Source organism: Amblyomma maculatum, chromosome 10 (genome assembly GCF_055883805.1).
Source record: "Amblyomma maculatum isolate TAMU_Amacu chromosome 10, ASM5588380v1, whole genome shotgun sequence".
NCBI lineage: Eukaryota > Metazoa > Arthropoda > Arachnida > Ixodida > Ixodidae > Amblyomma > Amblyomma maculatum.
This window is the reverse complement of record NC_139353.1, coordinates 65,686,941-65,714,733: the sequence shown is the minus strand read 5'-3', so window position 1 is coordinate 65,714,733 and position 27,793 is coordinate 65,686,941. Positions and strand designations below refer to the sequence as shown.

Sequence of the window (27,793 nt, the reverse complement as noted above, 5' to 3'; positions counted from 1 at the left end):
TATTCGAGAACTTGTCACTTTATTTTTAACCACCATGTCGAAAATACAACACCATACCATTGTACTTGCTGGAATCTGTGTATGCGCGGCGTGTTCGCTATTTAATGGAGTGTTTAAATACGAATGTCGAAAGCCCTTCAAAACCGGTCTCTAGAAGAACCACGATGGCTGCTTTCGCGTGGCTGATTTTGTTCGCACATGCAATCAGTGCGTTTGGAGCCAAAACTGACTCTACCTGCATCAAAGATGAAACGGCTGGAGACCACATAAATGGCTACAAGGTAAGCGGTTTTCCGGCTGCATGTCTACCACTTTATGCATGCATATCATTGGTAGCCCTTATTATTTCGCACTCATTTTACTGAGCGTTTCATGTTGACAACTTGCAGTGCTCGCGTCTACATAAAGGTTAATTTTAAGAGCGACTGCAGTAGTTTACACTATAAGCCATCTACTGTAAAAAAAAAAACATTCAGCGTTTACGTGTGTTCCAAAAAAATTTGTAGACATTATATTTATCTCGCAGGTCAAATAATAATTGGGTCAGTGACAAGTCTCATCTTGTCTAGCGTTCATGTCATCTGCAATCGCACACTCGAACACGCGCCTAGGAACGCCACGCGACAGGAGCGATGGCGTAGCATCGAAACGCACACTTGTAGGAGAAAGTGTGGCAGATACTTTGCCTTTCGACCAGAAGTTTCAATTGTCTACCATTCCTGCCATTTGCAATCCCACACTCGAATGCGCACCAAGGAACGCCACGCGACAGCCGCCGCAAAAGCGGGACACACTTTGTCCACGACAGCATGAGCCATTAAAGGCTTTTTCCTCAAAAGAAATCGATAAAGGCATTCTGATCCTTACAAACAAATAGCGCGAGGCCGGTCCATGTGCTATAATCAGAGTCGTAAGGTCGCATGTGGGAAAGTTGAGAACAATAAACTTCGCCGCATTTCTTTCTCCTAGTGAAACTCGTTGCAATATTCCAAAATAAACAGAGAACCGTGAACACCACATATTAGGAAGTTTAAACATCACTTACCCTTTACAGCGCGTACGTAACACGGTTTAGAATGTAGAAATATTACGATTTCCGGGCGCGGAAATCCATATAAAGTAACAAACGGGGCGTTTGTTACTTTATAGTCTTGTTGTCCAATGTGGTACAGGCATTTATATGGCTCTAAATACAGACCAACTTTTCGTTTAGTCGGTTACAGCGAATTGGCGTCAAGTCTTAGACTTTGTCTCTCGGCTTATATTCATGGACGCGTCGTCCTTGTAAGTTGTAGCGTCGGCTGCTGGTGCGTTCCTTGGCTTTCACGCGCAGGCGAGCGAGACGTCGGTTTTCCTCTACGCACTGAAGGTAGGCAGCCACTTTGACACTGCCCTAGTGTGTAGCATGACGAAGCATTGCTTAGTGTGTGATTGCAGGTTTCCTGCGATACATAGTTGGATAGGGAGGACCGATCTGGTGCTCTCCTAGACGGCGTTCTTGTAGGCAGATCACGTACTGTAGCATAGTACCGCAGTTCTCGCGTTCAGCACCTACGTACATGGCAATCATATCGGGGAGGGTCTCGTTCAGTCAAAAGACATGACACAGAGAACAGAAGCAAATAAGACGACACTAGACAAGCAAATGAAATTTTATTGAAGGAAAGAAGATAACGAAGACTCACATTGAGAAGTTCGCTGTGAATACCCAGAGCAGTGAAAGTAGAGAAACCTAGCAAAGTCGTGGTCTTACTATCGAGTTATCTAAAAAAGCGAATTCCTTTATGATTGTTAGGAGAACGCTTAGCCACACACATGTCCTTAGCTTTGGCGATGTAAAATACCTCAAATATCTCCCGACAAACTTGTTTTCCACATCCATAAACTACAGTAGTGTCGCTGAAATGAGGGGTGCAAAGAGATGGGTCATCCTCTTATTTACGTTCCTGAGATTGCACGTACAGTGTAATATTAGAGTTCGCCTTCCCTCCTAGAGGTTTACACTGCTTCGTGAGGCGCACATTAAGACATCTGCCTGTCTGCCCGTTAGTAGCATCGCCAAAATCGCCAACCTTGTTGAATGGTAGTATTGTACTACACCAGTGGCTTGTATGACTGTAACTCAAGATGGAGTTCGTCAGTTCTACTGTAAATGTGTTTCTCCTGTCCATGATAACCACTTCTGGGGCGCCATGTCACAGAAAAATTTGTTCGGTGAAAAACTAAGCGAGTTCTGCTGCAGAACCATTAGGAGATGCTTTTTTCTTCGTTGTAGGCAGTCATCTAATCGGTGGCCACGGTGACCCACTTCTTGCGCGTTTCAGAATAAATGCGCGTTTCAGAATACCGATCATGATGAAACAAAATGCTCAAGATTGGTCCACACGCTAGAGTCACACTGGTAAGGCTGCATGCTGGCGGCTGTTAAAAACAATAAAGGCTCGCGGCAAAATGAATGCGGCAATTTTCGGCAGCCTTCAGTTTCAGCTCGGCGAAGAAAGCTCTAAAAAGTGTCCAAAAGTGACTAGAACAACCTGGTTCAACGTGTAAGAAGATCTGACTAGCTGCAATCATTCGACACATATGAATGACAGAGAAAGTGATAAAGTTCTGCCTCGGCTGAATTAAACGAGTGACACAACACACACATAATTATTTCGCACGCTGCAATTGCAATGAAAAGGATGCATTCCGGTGGGTGCTTAAGATAAGAAATGTATATTTAAATGGTTCGCAGCATTACTGCCCTCTTAAAAGCATCGCCTAATTTGTCCAAAATAATAGCAAAGAAGCATAAACAATATCAGTATTGTTGGATTGTTAAAACATTTATTTGAGACAAAACGTTTTTTGGGGGCAACAATATCAGTAGAAAATTTTATCTTGAATAGTTCGTCAGCGCGCGTAATATGGTTTAAGGCGTAACAGATGCACGATTTTAGGACGAAATAACTTCTTACACCAGGTATCCGACGCGTGGAAAGAATTCGCATGGCTGAAAGTACAGGCGTAACAACGTTTCCCTGAGGCCCCGACGGCGAATTGGTGTCTTAGTTTGCGCTATGTGTCCTAGCTTCCACTCTGGATCGCGTTATCGTAAGGTGCAGCATTGGACTTAAAAGGTTAGTGGTTTTTACTCGATAGCAAGGCAGGCCATCGAGCTTACTCTGGCGGGTGAAAGCAGGCCGGCTCATTGACGCTGTTTTCTTTCACCTGCGGCAGCTTCACTACTAGGCTTGTAGCCTAGTAGTGATGCAATGTCGCGTGTAAGACAATGTGTCGCGTGTGCAATGTCGCGTGTAAACTATTTTTTGTAAGTTTGTGTCCGCATGGGTGGGGTGAATGAAATGAGATTGCGTGTGTGTATAGCGGGCGCCTGGTGCCTTCTTTTTTCCCGAGCGTTTCCTCAGAACCGTTACAGCTCTTTAGATATTTTTATTGCGTAGCATTGATATTATAGGCAGCGGGAAAGAGAAGTTGACATCAAACATTCAGGTCGGGGTTGATATAATAGAATGCGGAACAGCATCATTGTCAAAATACTTGTGGTCCGACCGGACGATAATACTTCTCTGTTATTCTTCAAGACACTGATCAAAGCAAGCAAGGCGCTGGAGGGGTCCCTGAGTGGCGATAACGAGCACATGTCATTTGCCATGACGTCCGATTCCCCGAGGCACAAGCAATGACTAAACTAGCGAAGTGCCCACAAAATGAGCAAGGACATTTTTTCCAGTCATCGTTTACTTGTTGCCCGCTCTTGTGAAAGCTCCACCGGGGTAGGCTAAGATGTAATCATCATCACAAACTTAAGGTTCATCTAGGAGAGCGCCAAGACTGACACCATTGTGCTGCTCCGTGAAAGCGTTGGAGGAAATGGCGCATTACCGGCGGGGAGGTGAAAATGCTGGCATGCTGGTGCGAGCTTTGAGACTGTTATCAAAATCTCGAAGACTGTTATTAAATTCATTTTAAATGGCCACTCTGCATTCGTCCTCAGGTTAATAACAATTTTCTCGTTTCGGGTTTTGATGCATTCGCATGTGACAAAAGTAAGCTGGGTTTTCGATATAGCTTATATATGGGTCTGCGTGGTGCTTTGGAGGTTCGCGCAAATGGCGATTTTTAAGCGTGTGTTGCAGGTTTTTCAGCTTAGTTAGGTCCGCTTCCTGGCTCCGGCGAAAAATCTAGTTAAGTAGTATGATATAAAAAACAAGATTGCTGAATTTAGCATTTAACCCATTTGTTAATTGTAATCATACGCTCGTAGGGTGCAATCTAGGCTACGAAATCCTTATTATTGGTGCCGCCGTAGACGGTGAGGCCGTGTTGGCGTGCGCGTCTGCACATTGACAGGCCCTGAGGCTGCTAAAACGTGGCATGGCATGGGCATATCAGGGGTCCTTGTCGCTGGCAATTCAGGAGTGCGAAGTTCGAGGCTGTTCTTACGCTTATATATACCACGCTGGTCATTGAAGTCTAAGCGGAAGGGGGCATTTATTTGCAGGAGTGGAAGGCAGCAGACAATATGGGCATACAGTAATGTTCAAAGCAAGCCAAGTACTGCCGGCCAAGTACTGCTCGGCTTTCTTCCCTAATCCCACATGGCTGCCACTGTGGGTTTATTTAAAGCAAATGTTTTCTACTCCTTTTACTTTTTATGGTGATGTATCGTGAGAAAACTTTGCTCATAATTAAAATTTTTACGTACTATAGTTGTAAAATTTGAACATATTTGTTTTCCGAGATTTTTTATTTCCAGCATCGGTTTTCAATCCAATAGTTTGTTGTTTTCAACTCTAGTAATTTTTTTGACTATGGATAAGGATTCAGGTTTATCGCATTCATATAAAATGGAATTTTTGCCAGAACATTATATCGAGTCACTTAAAGTTTAGTCATGGAATTCCATAGGCATGAATAGAGGGATTCGTTCTCGGGTTTCATAATTTTTGAAATTTGGGTAAACATCGGGCGTTATTTTTAGGCTTGATAACAGGGAGAAAATCTGGTTTTTCTTAAAAACACTCAAACTTCAAGGGGTAAAGTTTAAAAATAATAATTTATGCGATTTCTGCTAGTCGGTGGGAAACTATTATGGTTAAAGTTTTAGTTGCTTTCAAGAAAGTATTTAATCATTCGGCGTTTCTGTCGTAATCATTGCTCTCAGTGATGTGCAACGGTCACTTTATGGACAAGAAACATTTTGTTCACGTGAGCTGGCAGTCATTAACAGATATAATCATCTGCATGCGCCACATTTCGGTTGCCATCTTAGACTTGTCTGGTCTCTGGAGGTATATTAGCTGGGAGAACGCTCGCTCAACGTCACAGCTGCTATTACCTTAGACACAACATTATCAATGCTGCCTTTGCAAGCCAGGACTAGTGCACAGTTGCGTCGTTCCAATCGTCTATCAGTTCAACACCCATTTGTGGGCCTTGCTTTCAGCAAGTACTGGTTAAACGCCTCGGAAAGCGAGCCCACATCGCCTATCATGAAAATAAGAGAGCTAGGTAGTCACCACACGAGTGACTCAGCAGCCGCTTTGGGAATGGATTAAGTAGAGCGCCCAGTTTATACATTATCAACTGTTTTTCTTCTTTGTCTGAGACGTTCGGTTTCGGAGTGCAGCCCCATTTTTGGGAGATCTACGCGCAAAACTCTTGAAAAGTTTTAATAATGTGGCACGCCTCTTAGTTAATGTAGACAAAACGCGCTTTGCTCTGTAACTTTTTTCTATCATTGCAGGAAATTCGTTGACAGTTTAATGTAGCGTAGCTTTTACGAGGTGTTCGAAGCTTGGCATCAGAAGATGTCAGCTTTCAAGCATTTTCTGGACATGTAAATAAGTCTCGAAAGCATCTCTCATTAGTGCTGCATTCACATAAAGAGCCTCTTTATCAGAAAGTATCGCTCGAATACCTTCTGCTTTGGTACATCTCATACGAGCTTTCAACACGTTTCTCGGGCACAGTTCCATAAACGGAAAAAATATTTTATCCGATTTTTAACAACATGTTCGGTGTGCAAACACCAGACAAAATCAGGTTTTACCCAAAAGTGAAGAAACCTACGCATAAAGGATTGGCTATAGCACAAATCCCGACAGCCATTATTTAGCGCTTGGAAATTTAAAGTTTTTCTTAAAACCTTCTGAACATGAAGCATTGTTTGGTCGGTCACTGAAGGAGAATGTAAATGTACAAGCAGCAGAGAAAAAATCTTTCTGCTCTTTGTTGCGAAAGAAAATGTACTTGATTGCTAGATGCAGTAGATCATGAAGCATGGGATGAAGCTCCAGGCCAAGCAGGAACATTTTAAATGCCCAGCGGACAAAAAAGCATTTTCCTCTACTCAACTCGAAGTCTGTTTTCCTGCTGGAAGCAATCTACTAATAATGGAGAATGTTTCGGGTCTCTGGCACTACTGCGAAAAATTACCGGTTTACAGAGGCCACTAATTTTATCTCAGACTATCATTCCAGGGTTTTGTGTCAAAGCAAAATGCAGAATAAGCTTTTCGATGGGTAAAATAATGAGTGCAACTTATTCAAAGAATATATCATCATCATCATCATCAGCCTGACTATACCCACTGCAGGGCGAGTGCCTCTTCCATATCTCTCCAATTAACCCGGTTCTGTGCTAACTGCATCCACTTGACCCCTGCGAACTTCTTAACCTCATCCGCACACCTAACTTTATGCCGCCCCTGCTACGCTTCCGTTCCCTTGGAATTCAGTTTGTTATCCAAAGCGACCATCGGTTATCCTCTGTTAGCCCTACATTTCCTGCCCATGTCCATTTCTTTTCTTGATTTCCGCTAGAATGTCAGTAACTTGAGTTACTTTAAAACAGTTGCTTGGGCAAGTTGGTAACTCATTACTTCATTGACCTATTCTGCGCGCTGCCTATCTCTTAATGTTACCCCTGACATTTTTCGTTCCGTAGCCCTCTCCATTGACCACAGCTTAAGCAGAACCTTCTTGGTTACCATAGGTGAGTACAAGTAAGATGCAACGGTTGTATACTTTCCTCTTGAGCGATACCGGTAAGCTGGTAGTCGTAATCAGCGAGTGCTTGCTGAATGCGCTGCATCCAAATCTTATTCTTCTTATCATTTCTTTTTCATGATCCGGATGTGCGGTTACTACCTCACCTAAGTAGACATATTCGCCTACTACTTCCAGTGCTTCGGTATCAATTGTAAACTGCTGTTCCTTCCCGAGGCTGTTGAACATTACCTCAGTCTTCTGCATATTTATTTTCAAGCCTACCTTTCTACTTTTCGTGTCCAGGTCACCAATCATTTTTTTGCAGTTCAGCTCCTGAATTACTGAGGAGAGCAATGTCATCAGCAAATCGCACATTACTTCATCAACCCTTATACCTAACGTCTCCCATTCCAAGTCTCTGAATACTTCCACTAAGCAAGCTGTGAATAGTACTGGGGTGATCGTGTGTCCATGCCTAACACCTTTCTTTATGGGAAATTTGTTACTTTCTTTATGCAGAACTATGGTTGCTGTGCAGCCACTATATATATCTTCCAGTACTCTCATGTATGCCTCTTCTACGCCCTGATTTCGCAATGCCAGCTTCACCGCCAAGGTTTCTACTGAATCAAATGCTTTTTCACAATCAATAAATGCTCTGTTATATATAAGGGCCGGTTAAATTCTGAACATTTTCTATCATCTGGTTTATGGTACAGATATGATCGATAGTAGAGTACCGTGTCCGATACCCTGCTTGATCCTTTGCTTGAGTGCAGTCTAAGGTTATCCTAATTCCTTCAGCGATTACCTTAGTACATACCTTATACGTAGCAGACAGTAAACTGATTGGTCTGTAATTTGTATCGTCCTTAGTGTCCCCTTTCTGTTGAATGAGGATAATGTTTGCGTTCTTCCATGGTTCCGGTACCATCGATGACACCAGGCATTGCGTATAAAGGGGAGCCAGTTTTTCCTAGCATAATAGCCTCCCCCACCCCCCCTCGGTCCTTCAGTAAATCTGTAGATTATTGATCCTCTCCTGCTGCTTTCCCCTTTTTCATAGTTTTCTTTCCTTTCTTAACCTCGTCCTTCGTCACTGGTGGAACGTCTGATTATTTTTCCCTACCGCCAATCTCGTTACGGTCCTGACTACTTCAGCTACTGTAGAGAGCAGTATAAAACTCCGCGGCTACTTCGACTATCTTGATCGTATTCGTGATGACGTGGCCCGTCCTGTCATTTAGTGCATACATCTGATTTTTGCCTGTGCCTAATTTCTCCTTCACCGCTTTAAGGCTTCCCCCGTCCTTTACATCATGCTCAATTTTCTCCTGCTATACTTCTTTGTATTGGCCACTTTGCGCTAATTAATTAGCTTTGATGGCTCTGCCAATTCTATCTGGTCTGTTTGATTGGAAGCTTTCATACTTTTGCGTTTCTTAATGAAGTCTTTCGTCTCCTTAGACAGTTTACCGGTATTCTCTCTAACTATCCTACCACCTACATCTACAGCGCACTCAGTAATGATATCTCTGAAATTATTGTTTATTGCTTCTAGGGTAATGCCGCCATCCTTGGTTAGAGCGGAGTAGCTATTCTGTAGCGAGATGCCGAACTCTTCTGCCCTTCCCCTAATTCGTTGGTGGACTTCTTTTTTAATTATCTGCACCGTCCCTTCTTCAGATTTAGGCTAATTCGGGACCTCATCATCCTGTGGTGACTGCACCGCACTTTCCCAACCACATCTACATCTTGCGTAATAGCTGGGGCTGAACACAGTACGAAGTCAATTTCATTTTTAGTTTCCCCGTCAGGACTTTTCCATGTCCATTTCCGGTTCTTCCGTTTGCTGAAAAAGGTATTTATGATTCTTAAGTTATTGCGCTCTGCAAACTCAACTAGTAACCCCCCCCCCCCCCCCCCCTGCGATTTCTAGAACCAATGCCATATTCACCTGCTACCTGGTCTCCTGCCTGCTTTTTTCCTACCTTGGCATTCAAGTCAACCATTAGTACAGTATACTGCATTTTTACTTTCCTCATTGCAGATTCTACATCTTCGTAGAAGCTTTCAATTGCCTGGTATTCGTAACTACTCTGTAGGGGAATAGGCCTGTACAACGTTCTGTTTATACGGCTTATTACGATGCCTGCCACCCTGTCTATAATACTATAGAATTCATCTATATTACCTGCTATATACTTATTGACAAGGAATCCTACTCCTAGTTGTCGCCTCTCTGGTAAACCTCGATAATACAGTACGTGCTCATCCTTCAATACAATATATGCCTCATTTGGCATCCTAACTTCACGTAGCCCTATGACATCCCATTTCATGTCCTCTAGGTCCTCTAACAGCACGGCTAAACTAGCTTCACTAGCTAGGGTTCTAGCGTTAAACGTTGCCAAAGCCAGTTTTCAATGGCGGCCTGTCCAGCGGAGCCTCAAAAAATACAATGCTGTAGCACATTACGTAATGTAGCTGTTCACGAGTCTTCTTCAGTATTCATAGAACATTTTAGAAGATGAAGGCTTATATTAGAGAAAAAAAATGACCAGAATGACACGTTGCACAAAACGAACATATATCGTTAAGCTTTCCAAAACCTATTCGCGTTGAGCAACACAGCTTCAATTATTTTTTATTCCTTTAAGCTTTTAGAAAATGGAACCACATTCCGTTTGGCCAAGACAACCTTCGCAGATCTCAGTAGCACTGCCCTTCGTTGTGTGACTGCCACAACAGTTGAGAAAGATGACAGCACTCTACAGCTTACCGAAGAGGTGCATTACCAGGTGCTGCCAGCCAATGAATGGTAAGTTGGCCTGCAATTATATTTTTCTTAATAAGCGCTTTAATGTAGAGCATTTTTTGTTAAACAAACGGAACTGCAGCGCAATTATCTGACAAGGCGTGCATTCACTGCCTAATTTACCGGAGGCATGCAAACATAACATTACTACACTCTGTTATGCTTGATAGCATTGTCTTCATGCTTAGTTGCATATTTGAATGACATGTTAAAATGCAGCAGCAGAAGAAAGAAGCGAGAACGAAATATCGTTCTTGAGTTTAAGTTTTTCCACAGCACACCCTGTCAAGCACCGTCAATCTTATTTTCTTAATAAAGAAATTTTCTGTATATATATATCGGCTCTAAAAGGTAAGAAAAAAAATTTAAGCTCCACAAACAGTTTAATAGAAAGAATAGTGTAAAAAAAAATTCCAAGCATATAATGAAAGCGAGATCCCCTTTGCCTACAGCCGCTTGGCTTTGCGTCATTCTACCCTGCACTGAGCCATGTCTTCCTGCCCGCTCGTGTTGTAACCAAAAATGCCAACTTATTTAGCCAAGTATGCCCAATAGCCCTTTATTCACACGCCCTTTGCTAGCGCATTCGTACCATACTCTTTAGTACTTAGTTACTAGGGGACCAGATGAAAAGGGATGAAACTTAAATCTAGGGGTCAGTCACCCAAATGAAACGGCCGAATCGGCTCAGACACGAAAGCGCAACAAATACATCCTCGCCCTTCTTCCTTGAGTCATCGATGTATGGCAGAATATAGATGTCATTTGTCTATTTGCCTATTTGTTCAATTTCCGGTTGTCCACAGAGAACCAGAGGGTGCCGTCGTTCTTTACAAAGATGACTGGTGAAGGCCACAAAATTTGGGAAAGTTACAAAACACAATCAAGTGTCTCCGGAACTTGCCTTTGGATTACTTCCTGTTTGATAGACAAGATAACATATGTCCGATACAGCGAGCGTCGTGATAGGTTATGATACGATGTTGGTAATCAGCGTTTGATGAACCTTCTATCAAGCATCAAATTAGTACTCGAAATCTAAAAAATGTCTTCTCAGGCTTGCTGCTTTTGCTGAGAGACGTGGCAGTGGCTGTTAACGTTGCCAAGTGTTGGTACATAAGTTTCAAATGACGCAGATGCCAAACAGACGGGACAGCTGGCTACAGCGTCAGTAGAAGTAGTAGCAGCTCCTGGGAACAAGTTCTGGAGGCCATTAGAAAAGCTGTGACCAAGAAGTGAAGCCCCGCTGTTGTGAAGCTGCAGCAGGCGGTAAACTTCATTGACCTAGCAGAAGTTAATGCTGCCCTTCTACTTCTGCGTAGCCGGCGCGCAAGTCATCACAGGTAACTGCAGCTGGGACACTACTTCCTGATTGCAAAAAGACTGTCTTCACAGTAACGTGGAATGCGGCATTGCGGAAAGTGCTTGTTCAAGGTTGCCCGATAATGTACAGTACGCCCGAAGAATATCAACGCCGAGGACAAGATCATGGAAATAGTCACCCAGAAAGACGCAACTGACGCCGAACGTGTATTAGTCACCTGCGCGCGAACTATGCTCATCCCCTTTGTGGTAATTCGATTACTGCCGAATGTTCAGAGTTGAACACAGCTTCAAGCAGTATGCAGGCAGTAAGCATTGTAGTAGCCATACGGCCACTGAAAATCGAAAACTGGGCGCTGTGTCCCCTAATTCACTGATGGTGGTTTTCGGTCTAAAGTAACATAGATTTCTAAAAACGCGGTTGCCTTTCCTAGACGATAGTACCAGCTCTTGTCGCTCGGATACTATAGCGGTGACTACGGGAGGTTTTGAACGCTGTGACTACCAGCGGCCTCACCTCACATCACTAGCCTACACCTTAACAGTATGGAACCAGCAATACAGTTTACCTGTGAAGAAGAAGTCAATGGCCGCCTCCCATTACAGGATGTACTGGTCTCCCGTGAACCGTCAGGACTAAACTTCAACGCATACTGAAACCCAACGCACACCGGCCACTACCTTCATATCACTTCTGTTCACCGTGTTTCCCAAAAGCATTCCGTGGTTGCCTCGCTCCTCCGTCGAAACGAAAGAATATGCACAGAAAGAGGAGATAGGTGTGCTGACAACTTGCGCATACGCCATGATTTTTCTGTTTGCGGCTATCCTAGACATTTTATTGACTCAGTGGAACGACAGCTTGCACGCCCTGCGCTGCATCGGACCCCAGGCACCCGAAAGCGGGCACCGATTCCATATGTCCTAGGCGTTAGTGAAACGCTGGCCCGCATACTGCGTCGCTACGACAAGCGACTGCGCATGTGCCAGCCCACAAGCTCAGGGGAGAATTGTAGCAAGTGAAGGACCTACTCATAAAGGAAACGTTCCCAGGTGTCGTATACGAAATCCCATGTGCCGACGGCGCAGCTGTGTACATTGGCGAGTCAGGTGATTTTGAAAGAAGATTGCGCGATCATCAAAACGACGTGAGGAAACAGCGGGTGGCTTCGAACGCGCTGGGCGAACATTCGGTATCTGCCAAACACAATATTGACTGAGCACAGGCACGTGTGACAGCGAAAGAAAGGAACAGAGCATCACGGCTCTATCTTGAGTCGCTGATCATTCAGACTACAGCAGATACGCTAAACCGTAATCATGGTAATCTGCCCCATGTATACGCAAGATGTCTGGGTTCTGTGATGCGCCGTATTTAAGGCAACGGTTCTCCGTTTCGCCTCATTCTGAACAAGGCTCCCGTGTGGGAGCCGAAACGTCATTCCATCTTTCTTCTTTTGGTCGGTGTCGTTTATTTTTCGTCACGTTTCGTCAATACCACGGCAGTGGCTAGACAATCAGCCCCTCTCCGCTCCCGAGGGTCCTTGAGAGATGACGAAAGGCACCTTGGCTAATGGGATTGGCACAGAGGCTCAGAAGGAGTGGAGAAAGCTGCTTCGTCAGATACATTTCAATAACTCGGGCTGTAGGCCAGACAGCGGAGGAGAGGAGTCGATGCCGGAGCCCCGAAGAAAGATGAGTTCACTCGAGCGATTACTGTAAAGATGACTATATATAACATAGTTTTCGACAGCGTAATTACGGAAAACGGTGGTCAGGGCAGTGCCAAACATCACCTTTGAATCTGGATGTGGAGCTTTCTTCGTAATACTGCACTTATTGCGCCGAGGTCAGCAGGAATATTAGCGGCGGGCAAATAGGTGGCGGTGAAGGGAGCGACGGATGCTGCAGATCTTCCACATGTATGGGATAGCTATAGGCTTTCGGCAGCGGTGGTCGGCACGTCGACTGGCGAAAAAGGGTTCATGAAGATCACCTGTTGCAGCTCACCTCACAAGTATTAGTATAAGTAGAAGCTGGAGACAGCTGCGACGGGCTACAGAGCATGCTAGGTTCTTAACGCACTATGCAGGGAGGTGGCCAGTTCGAAACCCACCGCCGGACACCCACCGGTAAATCGGGTACAAGCGTGCCCCGTCCCGGGGCCGGGCTCTCTCAGGGGTGTGCGTTTGGAAGAGGCTCTGCTAACCCTGCTGTGCTCCTTAGAGGGCTTAAAGTTTTGAACAACTAATGACCTGCAAAGGTCGCGTTCTCACAGGTCAGGTAGGGCTAAAAGAAAAAAAAAGGGGCCACATAATGGGCTGTTGCCGCGCAAGGCGGACTTATTGTTGTCCGATGGCGGAACTAATCACTGCCACATCGGCGCAGCTATTTGGGCCGTGACCCCTTTTCCCAAGCATTTCAACCCAGAAGAGCCGAGCACCAGGCCGGGGGAAAGCTTGTACCCATTTAAAAACCAGTGGGTAACCGGCGGCACCACGGATCGAACCCGGTACCTCCCGATTGCGAGGCGGAATCTCTACCACAAGGCCACCGCTTCGGTCCAAGGCTACAGGGTTACAGCGCCCATCTCGGCTGCGGGAGGTGGTTAGTTCGAAACCCACCGCCGGACACCCACCGGTAAAAATGAGTACAAGCGTCCCCCGGCCTGGCGCTCGGCTTTTCCAGGGGTGTGCGTTTGGGAGAAGCTCCGTAAACCCCGCTGCGCGCCCCTCCTACGCAGTGGGCCCAAACCCAGTTTCGAACCTCGCAGCCTGCAAAGGTGGTTCTGTTTGTCTTGCAAAGGTACTTCCTTTGACCCTCACCTGAAGTGCTCCCTTAGAGCCTCAGCTGCAGCAGTCCTAAAAAAAAAACAAAAAAGGGCCACATAATGGGTTGTTGCCGCGCAAGGCGGACTTATTGTTGTCCGATGGCGGAACGAATCACTGCCACATCGGAGCAACTATTTGGGTCGTGACCCTTTTTCCTAAGCATTTCACCCCAGAAGAGCCGTGCACCAGGCCGGGGAAAGCTTGTACCCATTTAAAAACCGGTGGGTAACCGGCGGCACCAGGGATCGAACCCGGTACCTCCCGAATGCGAGGACTGCTGCAGCTGAGGCTCTAAGGGAGCACTTCAGGTGAGGGTCAAAGGAAGTACCTTCGCAAGACAAACAGAACCGCCTTTTCAGGCTGCGAGGTTCTGAACTGGGTTTGGGCCCACTGCGGAGGAGGGGCGCGCAGCGGGGTTTACGGAGCTTCTCCCAAACGCACACCCCTGGAAAAGCCGAGCGCCAGGCCGGGGGACGCTTGTACCCATTTTTACCGGTGGGTGTCTGGTGGTGGGTTTCGAACTAACCACCTCCCGCAGCCGAGACGGGCGCTTGTTTATACCTGACGCGAACAGTCAGCATGCCGCTCAAAATACGGATGTGATCGATTGGTGAGAAGGTAGGTTGTGAATCATGGAACGTTGTTGCAGTGCCCTTTCCGCTTAGAAAATACGGATGTGATCGATTGGTGAGAAGGTAGGTTGTGAATCATGGAACGTTGTTGCAGTGCCCTTTCCGCTTAGAGACTTCGGCAAGCTATCAAAATTCCGCCCAAAATTTCCGGAAACATCTGGCAAAGGACGACGCTGAGATGCGCACAAGATTGACGGAGAGCTACCCTTTCAGGCTGGTTTCTGCGTTGGGGTATACCTCGAGTAGTGGAAAACAAAATTTTCGTCATCATTACGTGGAAATTTGCTCACGGTTCTCAAACTATGTACGAGCGACATACTTGAGACTAAAATCAACGTTTTGTAGTTTAACAGCCTCGTTTCACTGGCTAAGTGCCGCAACACGGTAAAATTGAAGGAACTAGCTCTCTACCCGATATAGTGCACGTGAAAAAACTTCAGTAATCGTGAGTTCTGCAAAGTGTAGTTATTGACCGACGCGACGTCGGCGACTTGTTGAATAGGAAAACCGGATCTCATGGTGGTAGCTAAGGACGCATTCCAGGTATCCTGTGGAGCCATTAATGCAAGTGCACTGGGGTGTCTAGTGTTACTGAGCTGGTACAACGTCTTCCAGGTGGTGCCGCTTGTTTAAACGGCCCTTTGCCCGGCGCCTCTACCAAGTGTCGACTACTCGGCGACTTGATGACCACATAGGAATGCAAGAAACTTTTATCCAGGGCCTCACCAAAGATCGAATCGCAAAAGCGGGAGAAATGTGAAGCTCTTGCAACAGTTCATGATTTGTTTTTGAGTCACGAGCTACGTGGCAATACTAGGTGGCAATATGCAGTGGCCTAGTCCTCAGGAAGGTGCACATAGCCACACATAACATAAGTAGGCGACTGGCAAGTTGAAAGATGATACCGTCTATCTTACCAGCTCTACCAGTTTGGACTATGGTATACAACGAGCAAGCGTTCTAAATTCTCAGTATTGAAACCAAAAACCTCCGCATTTGGCGCGAAACTTTCTGTACTGAAGTTGCGAAAGCCAATCGGGGTGGCGCAGTGGTAAGACGCCCGACTACTGTGCCGGAGTTCCCGGGTTCGAACCCGACCTCGGCGGCTGCGTTTCGATGGAGGCGAAACGAAGTGGAGTCCGTGTTCTGTGAGATGTCCGCGCACATTAAAGATCCCCAGGTGGTCGAAATTACTCCGTAGCCCTCCACTATGGCTCCCCTTTCTCTCTTTCTACTTCCACTCCCCCTTCCTCCCTTCTCTTACGGCGCGGTTCAGGTGTCCACAGAGCAAGTGTGACAGATACTGCGCCTTTCCCTTCCTGTGAACCAACCAACCTATTTTTGCGAGAGCGTGCGTAGCAGCAGAGGTATATTGGTGATGTGGTGACATGGTTGAGACGACGTTGTGAACCTTTCAACTGCATTAACCAGCCCTGCTCCGCGGCTCTCAAGAAACGGCACAAAATTACAGGTATTGAGCTTGGCAGGTTTCAGATATTCTATTGCAGAGATCATCACATTGTTTTCACTGTCGTCAGTCTATTGGTCGCTTGGTCTCTTTAATATCAGAGGTTCTTCACTGGTCCCACGACCCGCCTGGCAGTTGTTTAGTGGCATATCAGCTGCTTATGGCCATGTTTTGCAACTGCAATGAGTGAAACGCTTCTGATGTGAAGAATCTTCTCCACTTGTACTTATATGCTCAGAGAAAGGTAACCCGATGTCGCTCCACATCCTAAATACACCGACGCATTGTTTGTTCAGGGTCATTTATTTTGCCCCCGTCGAAGCACGTATACGGTTTCGATGCTTCGGATACCTCAAGGGCCAAACCTTTGCTCCGATGCATCCGCACTCCAAATTGTCGGTGTATTACCTCGTCAGTTATACTTGCAGCTAGCCTTGTAATGCAGTACAATACGGTTGTCATCTTCACCAGCTTACGTAAGTGTTCAAAAATTATAAAACCCAATATTATGCTGCGATTTGGTACTATGGACGTGCAGCTAAATATAGAGGCTGGTTTTATCGACCGCATGCAATATCAAGAGGAAAAAGGAGCTTGGACGCGACAGTCTAAGATAGCAAATATCCTGACATAACTAGAGATTTCATAAGCCCTGCTCCTGGGGAATTCGTTTTGATGTATCAAATAAAATGATAGATGCGGTTCCTTGTAGTGTTGTGGACTACGTCTATCGGCATAGAAGGGACGCGACTAACGGCAGTAGTGCAGAAACGGCGCTTTCGGGTGACGACTTCGGTGCGCTGTGAAATGTAAACTGTCAACCATAGTATGCAAACCATATTGTTACTAAGTGGAAAGGCGAAAAAAACAGGAGAACAGGGGACAAAGAGGAGATGTTTGGTGACCGTGAGATTACGTTTAATGAATATGTTCCTAGCTAGAATGTTCCTGCCCGCGCCAATGCCCGCTTCTTCTTCCTTGCTCATCAGTAACATGACCCGGGGCTACCGAGCGATTGTCCCGATCGTGAACGAGGAAGTTTACCGATGTTGACGAATCCATAGCATGATGATGGGTGTGTCTCGATGATTGAAGAAGAGGAAAAAGCAAGAACAAAATGGCTTGCCGACACGATGATTCCCGATGAACCTTTGCCCAGGACACTCCCGGGCCACAGACTACCACCACTCGATGGCGGAGACCAAGGCACGCAACGCATGGCATAGGCTGGGGAGGATGTCTTCTAGTGTAGCGGTGTCTTGGGTGGTGGGGTCTTTATTCGGCACATATAGTGAGTGGGGTCCCATATGGTCTTTCAGGTCTCTTGGTATGTCTTGTGGTCATGTGTGGCGTCTCGGGTCAGTCTCTCCTTTGTCGTGTCTTGTGGTCGGGGCGGGGGGGGGGGGGGGCGGCAGGCTGGGAACAGCTATGCGATGCCTCCTAACCTTCAGCCGATGACGCAAGAAGTCGCAGGGCGCCGAAGCTTCAGACCAAGATTGGTGATGATGAAGTACCCCAAACCTCCACCAAAGGTTATAAAGCAGCAGATGACTAATGAATATATTAGCGGGCCTAGCGTGAGCGCTCTTGCCCGCGTCACTGCGTGGGCTTCTTCCTTGCTCGTCCATAACAATATTATCACCTAGAGAAGAATGGTTAAGTGCAAAGGAATTTTTCGATGACATCACAAAGTCGAAGTTTTTGTTGCGCAATGTATAGCGCAACAGCGGCCATGCAGTTTGTCGCAAGATACTGCGGTAAAGCTGGCAGAGCCCGCATAGCAAAGTGATGCAGTAATGGTGTGAAATGCAGTTGTCACGTCATATTCTTCATTACGAACTAGATATCACGTCGAGTTATAAAAAACTGCCATATCTTTCTTGTGGCTGGAAGAACGAAAATGTAATGATGCGTATGCATGGGATAACATATTCTAATGAATAATGCTGCCGAACTTAAGAACGGTGTATTCATCACACACGTGAGCCTTCGCCGGATTTTTGCCTTCTGGCGCAGCTGCCAAATTCGAAAGAAGGTACTATTTCACATGAACAGCGCAGCACAGCAAAGTAGGTGCGTAAGTTCTTCGAAACAGGTCGCAAGAGAGGAGGAAAAGCATTAAAATTGCAGAGAACAATTTCTTGCATAAGGTCTCTGCGCGTTTTGTTTGCTAAACTGCTGCACATCGGATTCTGTTCGGTGCGCAAAGGCGAATAATACTGGCTTCGATGTTATCTGTGGGACGAAACTAAGCGCTATTTCATCGTCTCCAGTGCTCAAAATAACGTTATCCAGCTGTACCAAATACTTTCATATGCTGCCCGAAGAAATACTAGATTTCTACAATCAACATTTTTGTAAGATTGCAAATGGTCTTGGTTATAAACACCACACATTTAATGACCCGAGGGCGGTAGCCTTTGTTACAGCAACAAATTACTAAAACAGAATTTTGAACTTTGCTTTAGTGCAATGAGAAAAACGAAAGTAATATTTATACGATACCTTATAAATGCCCAGTATACCTGAAAATTCGAAGAGACAACTTTGCTAAAAATATTTGTCCCCGTGGTTTACGTCAATTTATAAAAACGAAATGTGAGAAGAGTGCCTAATACAAGCCACAGGAGCAAATTATCAGGCAGAACAACTGCTGGGCACTCAACGACTACCACAGATAATGGCACAGAGGGATACAAAATTCAAAAAACCGTTCCATGTGTTTTACTGGAGACCGGTAAGGCGAGTGAGATGTGCCGAGTGCGTCATTTCTATGAAGAAACTTAAAAGGAGCCCATTGTAGGCGACTCCTGGTCAATGTCTTTCGCACGCAATGAGTCTATATCGAGCGCGGCCATACTACGCATTACGACCCATTACTCAATAGGCGTTCCGTTATAAGCGACATCATCTTCATGATGGTCACATCACCAGTCACCACTGACTGCCTGTGAATTCCTTTGGGTATACGGCTCAAAATGTCTACTAGTATAAATGGTAGTGGCGGATATATAAGGCATCTGCTTTGCAGTTAGCCGGCTACTAAGATAAAACAGCTGAATGCATTCATTGCAATCTAAATTTACTAATTATATTTGAACTATGTTTTGTGAGGCGATAGCACGCCGCAGTAAACTGTGGGATTCTGTTCCTCTTCTAGGCATTCATTTCGACAAAGCTTCCAATTTTCCTGTGGAAGTGAGGGATACGACACAATGACCAGCATTGGAAACAGTAGTAAGAACACTTATTTTATTTTGTTTCATGCTTCTGTCCTCACATAGTAAATAAAAATGGGTAGAACAACAGAGAACGTCTAAACTACAGTCTTTTTGTACCCTGCCTTATTTTCTGCTTCCATAGAGCTGCTCCTTCACCTATTTCCGCCTCTATTTTAAAGTGGCGTTTACACTTATCCAAAGCTATAAGTTGTTTTCTTTCACCAAATAGCTGCACATTGTGCACGAATAAATAAGCAGTAAATAAACTAAAAAAAAGAAACCAAAGCGATATCAGTTGCTCATGCTGCATATGCACACGCAACAATCCTCCGTCGTTGCATTTCATTTTAGCTGCATGTCTCTCTTACAGCTAGGTCATATATCGGAGCACCATGTGTGCCGACTCAAATACAAATGTTAGCAAGGATATACAGTAAAGTACACACAATACTTTCTTCCTCAACGCGTTTGTAAAAGAACGACGATCTTGAACAGAACACCGAGACAGTGTGATTAAGAGAATCTGTTAAATAACAAAAACTTTATATTTCTAAAGAACAATACTGGAAGATAAAAACGCGAAAATACTTCTGTCAATATTCTTGGTTTGCTCTCGGCCACATTGGTGAGAACGAATAGGTATACTCTCACTCTCGTCAACTTCGGCACTCGGTTTGCCGATGCCGTGGTTCTGCCTAAGATATATTCAGCAATCGTGGCAGAAGCCATGGCGAATATTTTGAAGGGTAGGTTTGGTTTTGTTCCTAAGGCTTGGCGCACCGAAGCGTTTCAGGCTAGAGAGAAGCCTTATTATAGGACTCCAAAAATTTGCACTCCTGGAGATCTTTAACACTCCCTGACATCGCACAGCACATGGGCGCCAAGCTTTTCGCCTCCATCGAAACGCGGCTGCCGGGGCCGGGATTTGATCCCCCTTCTTAGTGAAAAGTAGTACAGTGCCGTAACCACTCCGCCACCCCGGCGGGACTGTTTTGATAGATAGGTTTTTTGAGTGAAATGATCTAATGATCTCCTGGCAGTGAAACAACTCAGCACGACTTCTTACCACTCCATGTACAATGGGTTAGTGGAGAAGTTTGACGGCACATTCAAACAGATGCCGTAGAAGCTTTATAAGGAGAAACCCAAACCTTCACTCTATTCATCGCTCCCCTGCTGTTCGTCTACAGGAAGGTACCATGTGAGAGTTTTGGGTTTTCTTCATTTCAGTTAATTTGTGGCCTACACGTGCGAGAACTGCTCGCCGTCCTCAGATAGCTCTGAACAAGACAAGATCTGTGAAAGGATGAGAAGACAGTATATGGTTGCGTGCTTGACCAAACAGAGCGTGTGCATGCAGCACATCATGTCTGGTGTGTGCTCAATAGTCTAAGAAGATATTAGGAGCGGAGCTGTAAGAAACGGCATTTGCATGTAGGCGATCGAGCCCTTATTCTTTTACCGAGTAGGCATAATAAAGTCCTATTGCAGTTTAAATGTTTTTTTATGGTTTCTGAAGAAGAACGAGATAGATTATTGTATCGACTTGGCCACGCTAAGAAACTGTGTCATATTAATATGCCTGAAAGATACGAAGAGCGTCCACCCCAAAAGTCTGTGGCAGTCGCCATACTCCTCATAACTCAATAAGATTACCCTGAGGAATATTAGCCTGCTCTTTCAATGGATTGAAGGTATTGAAAGGTATTGAAACAGTACTGGTCTAAACTTTATCGATCTGGAGAAGAAGACAGATACGTAGAAAGCGGTCTGAAAAGGTAGGCGCTGAATGCAGGAGCCGTTTGTAAAATGCTGTAGAATGATGCCCAAACAGCTCTGCTCTCCAGACATCATATAGTAGCGCGAACAAAAACACACACAAGACAGGGTACAGGACGAGCGCTAACTGCCAACTGTTTATTGGAAGGAAAGAGGAACGTATATTTAAACCCTCGGCCACTCAGGTGTTCGTAGCCCCAATCGCACTCACCCCACCCGGTTTTAAAATTCATCAATGACAAGCCTAGGCATGTGTGAATAAACACAACAAGGAAGCGATAAATAAACGATACAGATCTTAACAACAGTCAGACGTAGCAAAGCAGTGTGAAGAATTGAAGACTTGCTTCAAGTGCTGGAAGGGGCAATATTTTTCGACAAAAAGAAGGAGCGAGTGAAAGGGAGATACACGGGGCTTATAATATACAGAAAGTTTGGCAAACATGCTTAATAAGCACATCGTCAAAAAATAATTGGGCTCTTTAGAATGTCACGTGTAGATATTGCGAAGGGTATTTTATGGCTTTTTTGGTTAACATGTTGTGGCTTTCATGGTCATGTGCAGCTGTTTACAATGAACCATTTTTACGTGCATTTCCTTTTTATTCCTGGTTTGTCAGCGATATGGATGTCCTTTAGATCATATTGACACTGGTTTTTGTTGCAACATTCTAAAATTGATTCAATGTTTTATATCTGTTTTTATCTGGTATACAGTGGTGTATGAAAGTTGTGTCTTCAGCAATAAACTAAGTGGGTAGTAGGGACTCTCTCTGTCCCTCTTTGTTCCTGTTGTCGTGTCCTCTCACCATTCCGTTGTTTAGCATAAAGCAATTAGCCCAGCAGCAAGTACTTCTACAATGGATTAAAATAATAGTATGAATTGGCTGTTGACGCTAATACAGAGGACAGGCCACATCTCCTGAGCTCCTGAGCACAGTAATTTAGGTTTGGTACCTGCTGCTGAATCCCTAGTTATCGCAAAACAAAACAAAATATTTATAATGAGGTCACATAAGTATAGCTATCTGAGCTTACTGCCAGCTCGTTGTGAAACGGGGTTTGCCGTTACGATTCACGTGGACATCAAGAACAACCTCCAGCCCAAAAAGCACAATTATCGTGATCATATACTTCACCGCCAGAGGCTGTATTTTTGTCGTGCTTTTATTTGGGTTGTTTCCCGTTTGCTACTTATATGATGTATGCACGTATACAGCAAGTCAGGAAACATTTCAAATTCAGAAGTTCAGTTTTTAGTACGGCGTAGTATTGGGGGGAATACGTTCACCGATCATCGTGTTGACTTAAGAAAACAAATTCCCCACTTCTCGATTCTTAGCTGTGCCTCCGGCAAGTTATAAATTTCTGTGGGCGGAAGCCAACTGCACTGTCATTACATACCTTGAAGTTGATGATGCCAAGAAAGGTAAGTCATTCAACATTACGAGTTTTTTAAATGCATTTTTTAATTATCGTGCACATGATTAGCGCATCCCTGGCACAGATGGATTTGGGTAAATTCAATGCTTCGAAAATGACAGCAAGGTGATCGTAATTCTTAGGTGTAGCACTTGCATGAAATATAACAATAATAAGGGTTTTGTAGAATATATATTAACAACATAATTTTCCCGACGAAACGAAATTAGTTTATTTTCGACCTAGAAATTCCCGAGTATATGGAACTTGCTATAGATATCTCCCCTTAGAGACCTTGAAGCGACCAACAGCACCCATTTTGAAAAAGCGACAGCATACGTTGCAAGCGCACTAAGACATATTAGAAGCAAAGGTCAATATAGCGTTACAATATAGCGTTAAAATACAATAATGTCGATCATAATCGAGAACTTGAAGAGAGATCAATCATACCTAAACGACATTGTAAGGCTAATAGAAAACAAACAAATAAACGCTAACACTAATTGTAGAACATTATTAGCTCGCCAATAAAATAGATATACAGTTGTATTACACTCATGGATATATTACAGTACTCCTGGAGTCTGCATGTATCAAAGCTAAACGTATTTGATATATGTTCGTAGAGAGCACAAAGCTCCTTGTATGTAGAGGAAAATAGGTCAAATTTGTACCATTCATTCACATTTAGCAAAGATGGACAGAAATAATAAAGCCCTTCTTTTGTCACATTTAGGCGAGGAGCATAACGAACCAGGTGCTTGAGATTCGTGCAAGAATCTGCAAGAAGAATGATGAGGAGGAAGACGAGGTTTTGGGATCAGAACGCGCGGTAGAGTCGCGGCGCCATGTTGCGACCATCGACAGCTAGGCATTCAACGCAATCAAAGGCAGCCTCGTGTCTGTCCTCCTTCTTCTATGAAACCCGGAGGGTAATGCGAGCTCCTCCATCGATCACTCCTGAAATTTGCAAGAAGCCAACGACGCTCCAGGGAAATACCAGGAGCTTCACCAGCAAACCTCTCGGAGAGAGATGAAGAGGGCTTCAGCATCAAAAGGAAGCGCATCATTCATCGCGCTTTTCACACCCGAATGTGCCATGAGGCCTGTAAACTGCTTGAATCGAACATTGGAAAAAAATTATCCATTATTTTGAAACGCTGCTATTTCTAAACAAAATCAAAGAAAAACATTACCATCCATGCTCCTCCGTGAAGATTTTCACACCAACTAAACTCCAATCCTGTAACGCACCAAAGCTTTAGTTTAGCATGACCTCTTATCGATAAGAGAGGAAGAGTCAGTTCTCATGAATCCCCATGTAGTTAACTGTTAATCTGTATATCATGATTTCAATGTAGTGTTTTATAAGTAAATTATTACTTGCAAATGAAAAACTAAACTGAAGGAGACGCGCGTTGACGGAATACACAACACATTTTGCTGTCGCGGAGACATTACCTTCATTGACATATATATTAAAGACCTGTTTTCAAGAAAATCCAGTATTTGCTTCATAGCAGAGAAATCACGAGTATCGCATATGCAGTGGAAGTTCAAAGTTTACGTAACCGGGCACATATTGTTGCGCGGATCAGGTGACGTCGCGAAACCAAATTATATGCTTTAGTGTCCTGAAGCTATGAGCTCGGCCAGCCCCTTTAATCTAGGAATGTGAGATGTGGATCACGCAATCCAGAACAGTTCATCTTCAAGCCGGACATACCATTTCTAAGCCCCCAATCCATCTCCTTATGGCTTCGGGTAGACGGGGCTGAATAGGTTGCCAACCGATAGAACCTACGACTTCCCTTGGACAAAGCATCGGCCAACAACACAAACGTGTGAAGACCATAAAGCGTTAGAATCCAGAGCCCAAACTACATTCTTATAAACACAAAGCAACGGGAAAAATACAAGCAAGAAGACGGGAAAAGCAGTGCACCACACATGTTACACACAGACAATTGTTTTCGCTCTGCTTCACTATGATTATCTACAGCACCAACCCCCGGTCAAGTGAACACCATCGTGATATTAAACTCGGCAAATATTATCGGTTTCAAGTTTGTCAGTAAGGCATCCACGGGGAGACCACAGTGGTACCTCAGATGATGACGGTGGCTCGAAGCAGCAGAGTGTGTGCGCCGAAATAGAGTTTCTTATAGACCATAAAATGATAATTCGGCAGTCAATGCCGGTAGCAGGTACAACTTAAAAATTAGACAAATCGACGGGGGCTGTCGTATTAGTATTGTAATGAGGTCTACGGTGGAACTGGTCAGATTTGTGCCATTTGGTTGGGTGTTTGACGTGGCAGTAACTGCTATCATAATCAAAACCGTGAAGCAGGATGCCATCCTAAGGAGGAAATCAGCAACATCGGAAGTACAGCTGGACTGGTCAGCTCGCGTTATAGCGTACCGCGTTGTGTAATCATTGGCGACCGCAATCCTACTGTTTGAACACGTCGATGTCGAAAAAGACATTTGAGGTCAAGACCAACGAGTGAAATAGGGTCAGAAGAAATTTTTTTTTGCTGAAGATGATCCATAGGCTAAAGCTGCAGCTTTGTTAGATTCTGGCACAGGTCAGAAGCTGCAACGTAGAGGCGAACAGAGCAAAAAAAAGCTTGGCCTAGACACAAACGATTGGTTCCTGTGAAGCAATAAATATTATTAAAGTAGCCTAAACAGAGGCTTTTAAATCCGGACCACCGCCTTCCCATCTACGTGGTCTACGAAATAATACCTCTGTCACACGAGCAGATTTAATGTCATTCGAATCGAATGTCATTCGATGCATCGAATGTCATTCGGTTTCTTTCGGTGCTACACGGTAAAATATAATGTCATTCGCAAATGGTAGCAATTAAGATCAGCTACAAAAAATGCTGCACTTAAGGAGCATCAGTGCGCATAAAAGGCGTTTGAAATCACTATGTAACATTTTAAAGCTGATCAAAACATTTCTGTACGATAATTCAAGCGAAAACATTACTTTTGGCTGTGCTGTAGCACTTTAGCCATAAAAATCCAAGCCAAGTTTCGAGTCACCCAGAAATCCGAAATATGTAAACAAACAATATGGCTGAACACAGCGGAGAGCGGCGGATACACAGTGCGGAGACGCACGGAGACACGTAGAGCATGCAATTGGCGTCCAAACTGTGAGGCACTCAGTCAAAACTTTAAATAGTTCCGAGATAAACATACGGGGAGATGCGGTTACCAAGGAACACAGAGCCCAAAATGATCGTGAGTCGCTGCCATTACTGGACCACTGCTGTGACCGAGAGTAATGCCGTTCCGCGAGAGTCTGCAGTGCTAATAATTTTACACCTAAATTAACAGGTTTTAAAACAAAATTTTAGAAATATAGTTTTTAAATTTCAATGTGCGCAGAATATGTTGTTGCGTTACTTGTTTCTGCTGCGTATCTGGCGTCAAGAGTACACATTCGGTTCGCGATCGAATGCGAATGAGTTCCCCAAACTCATTCGATGAAGAATGTCATTCGAACCTAATGACATTAAATTTTCTCGTAGCATGGGAATAATGACATTAGATGCTAATGTCATTCGATACGAATGACATTAAATTTGCTCGTGTGACAGGGGTATAAGTAAGACATAACCGTGAGCACATAAGATTGTAGAGCGACATCAAATCGATCACTAAAGAAAAATTGTGTCATATTTTTTAGAAAATACTTTTTTCCGTAGGTTTGAAAACCTGTATAGTGTTATTGTGTAGCCACTCAGCTGGGGTAGGATGGATGTTATTCTGTATTACAATTACTTCCTAATATAAAAATCCTACACCCACCTCCCTCCTTTTAATAGGAAATATCTCCTAAATTCCCCACAGTGATTTCAATCCAGGAAGAATCGCCTTTACAGTGCGTGCAGCTCACTCGTGCATAGCGAGTGCGACTACTGTCTACTGCTATCCCCTTTGGTTATGTCTCGTGATCCAATAAAATCGCGTTCGTCTAAGCATGGGAACTCTCGTGCCATGTCGCAGAAATATTGGGCTGTAAAATAAAGAAGTTATGTGGTAGTGAAATTCCTGTTTCGCAACTCTCTAAATTCAGATATCTTATTATTACAATATTTTTAATCCGAACATCGACCCCTTGTCTTTCAGAAGAACCTAGGCCTCAAGCACGAGACTCCGATCAAGTCAGCCCAAAAATCAAGCGTGACTGTATGCTTTGGGTGAAAGGTGCTTCGAACACACCAAGTGAAGATTGTGAACGGCATTTCAATCAACTTTGCAATGAGTTCACCAAACAAAGCTTCAGCATTACGGAATGCACCCCGCCAAATCCTATAGAGGAAAAAACCCCAACTTCGGAAAAAGTTAAGCTACCAACGGAGGAAAGCTTGAAAGTCGGAGCTAATTGAGGTTACTATGTTATTCAGGCGCGCAAGCTTCATGACTATTCTATTTCTGCGAAATAAAAATGCGCGTGTTTCGAAATAAAATTTTGTTTGAAAAATGTTATATTATAAAATGTGATGAAACCTTTAGGAATATCAGCATTAACCAGGAAGAGCTGGCCGACAACTTCCGTGGCCACGTCCCTCCCGACTTGTGGCCTCATAGTTATCCAGAGTAAAATTCACTCTATGGTTATGTCTGGAGCGTCGTTGAGAGAAAGGGCAACAAAAGGCCACATAATACAAAACACTCTGTGAAGGGTGCCATTGCTGACCCCGTGGCCAGCATCTCTAAGGACTACCTGATTCGTGCATGCAGCCGTTTCCGAAGCCGAATTGCATCGTGTAATGCTGCAGGTGGCAGATTCATAGAGTAATTGTGAAAATAAGCAGAAAGATAAGTATTTCGCAAAGTTCGCGGCATTACTCTCCCTTTAAAAAGGATGGTCTCGATGCTTACAAAATAAACACAGAAAAGTAAACAAAATATTGTGGAAGAAGGCTAGGTCAAGATGGCGAGGTCGTGGCGGCAAGGACAGCGAAGCCTTGTCTAGCGTTTTAATCCGATCACCAATCCAGGCACGCGCCGGAGCCGGCGCCGCGGGACGATGATGATGGTATGTACAAATGAAAGAAGATGATGATGGCATGTACAAATGAAAGAAGGTCCACAGAAGGCTCACACAATCTGCCCGGGGGGTCGGAAGCGGCCAGCCTGGCCGCTCCTAACTAACCGATGTACCGCGGCGCACAAACGGTTTCAAGCGAGAAACATGAACAATTTCAGTTCCACGCTGGCGTCGATCGGCTGGGGGATCAACAGGCGTGACTTTGTAGTTAACTGGAGAAGTTTG

The 27,793-nt window shown here is 44.6% G+C and overlaps 1 protein-coding gene across 1 annotated transcript; it reads left to right on the top strand.

The window, feature by feature from the left end:
* Positions 1-211: 211 nt before the first annotated feature.
* LOC146176715 (uncharacterized) lies at positions 212-26,903 on the top strand. Its single transcript, XM_084581368.1, has 5 exons — positions 212-281; positions 9,659-9,819; positions 19,231-19,307; positions 22,413-22,499; positions 26,644-26,903. Exons 3-5 carry the CDS (start codon positions 19,286-19,288, stop codon positions 26,901-26,903), a joined length of 369 nt encoding a protein of 122 aa, XP_084437494.1. The 5' UTR covers positions 212-281; positions 9,659-9,819; positions 19,231-19,285.
* The last annotated feature ends 890 nt before the right edge of the window (positions 26,904-27,793 follow it).

What these genes read in the sequence shown, in the direction of transcription:
- LOC146176715 (XM_084581368.1), top strand. Translation starts at nt 19,286, where the DNA reads ATGACCAGCATTGGAAACAGTA. An exon ending in GACCAGCATTGGAAACAGTA is followed by an intron (nt 19,308 to 22,412) that starts GTAAGAACACTT and finishes CTCGATTCTTAG; the next exon opens with CTGTGCCTCCGGCAAGTTAT. An exon ending in AGTTGATGATGCCAAGAAAG is followed by an intron (nt 22,500 to 26,643) that starts GTAAGTCATTCA and finishes CTTGTCTTTCAG; the next exon opens with AAGAACCTAGGCCTCAAGCA.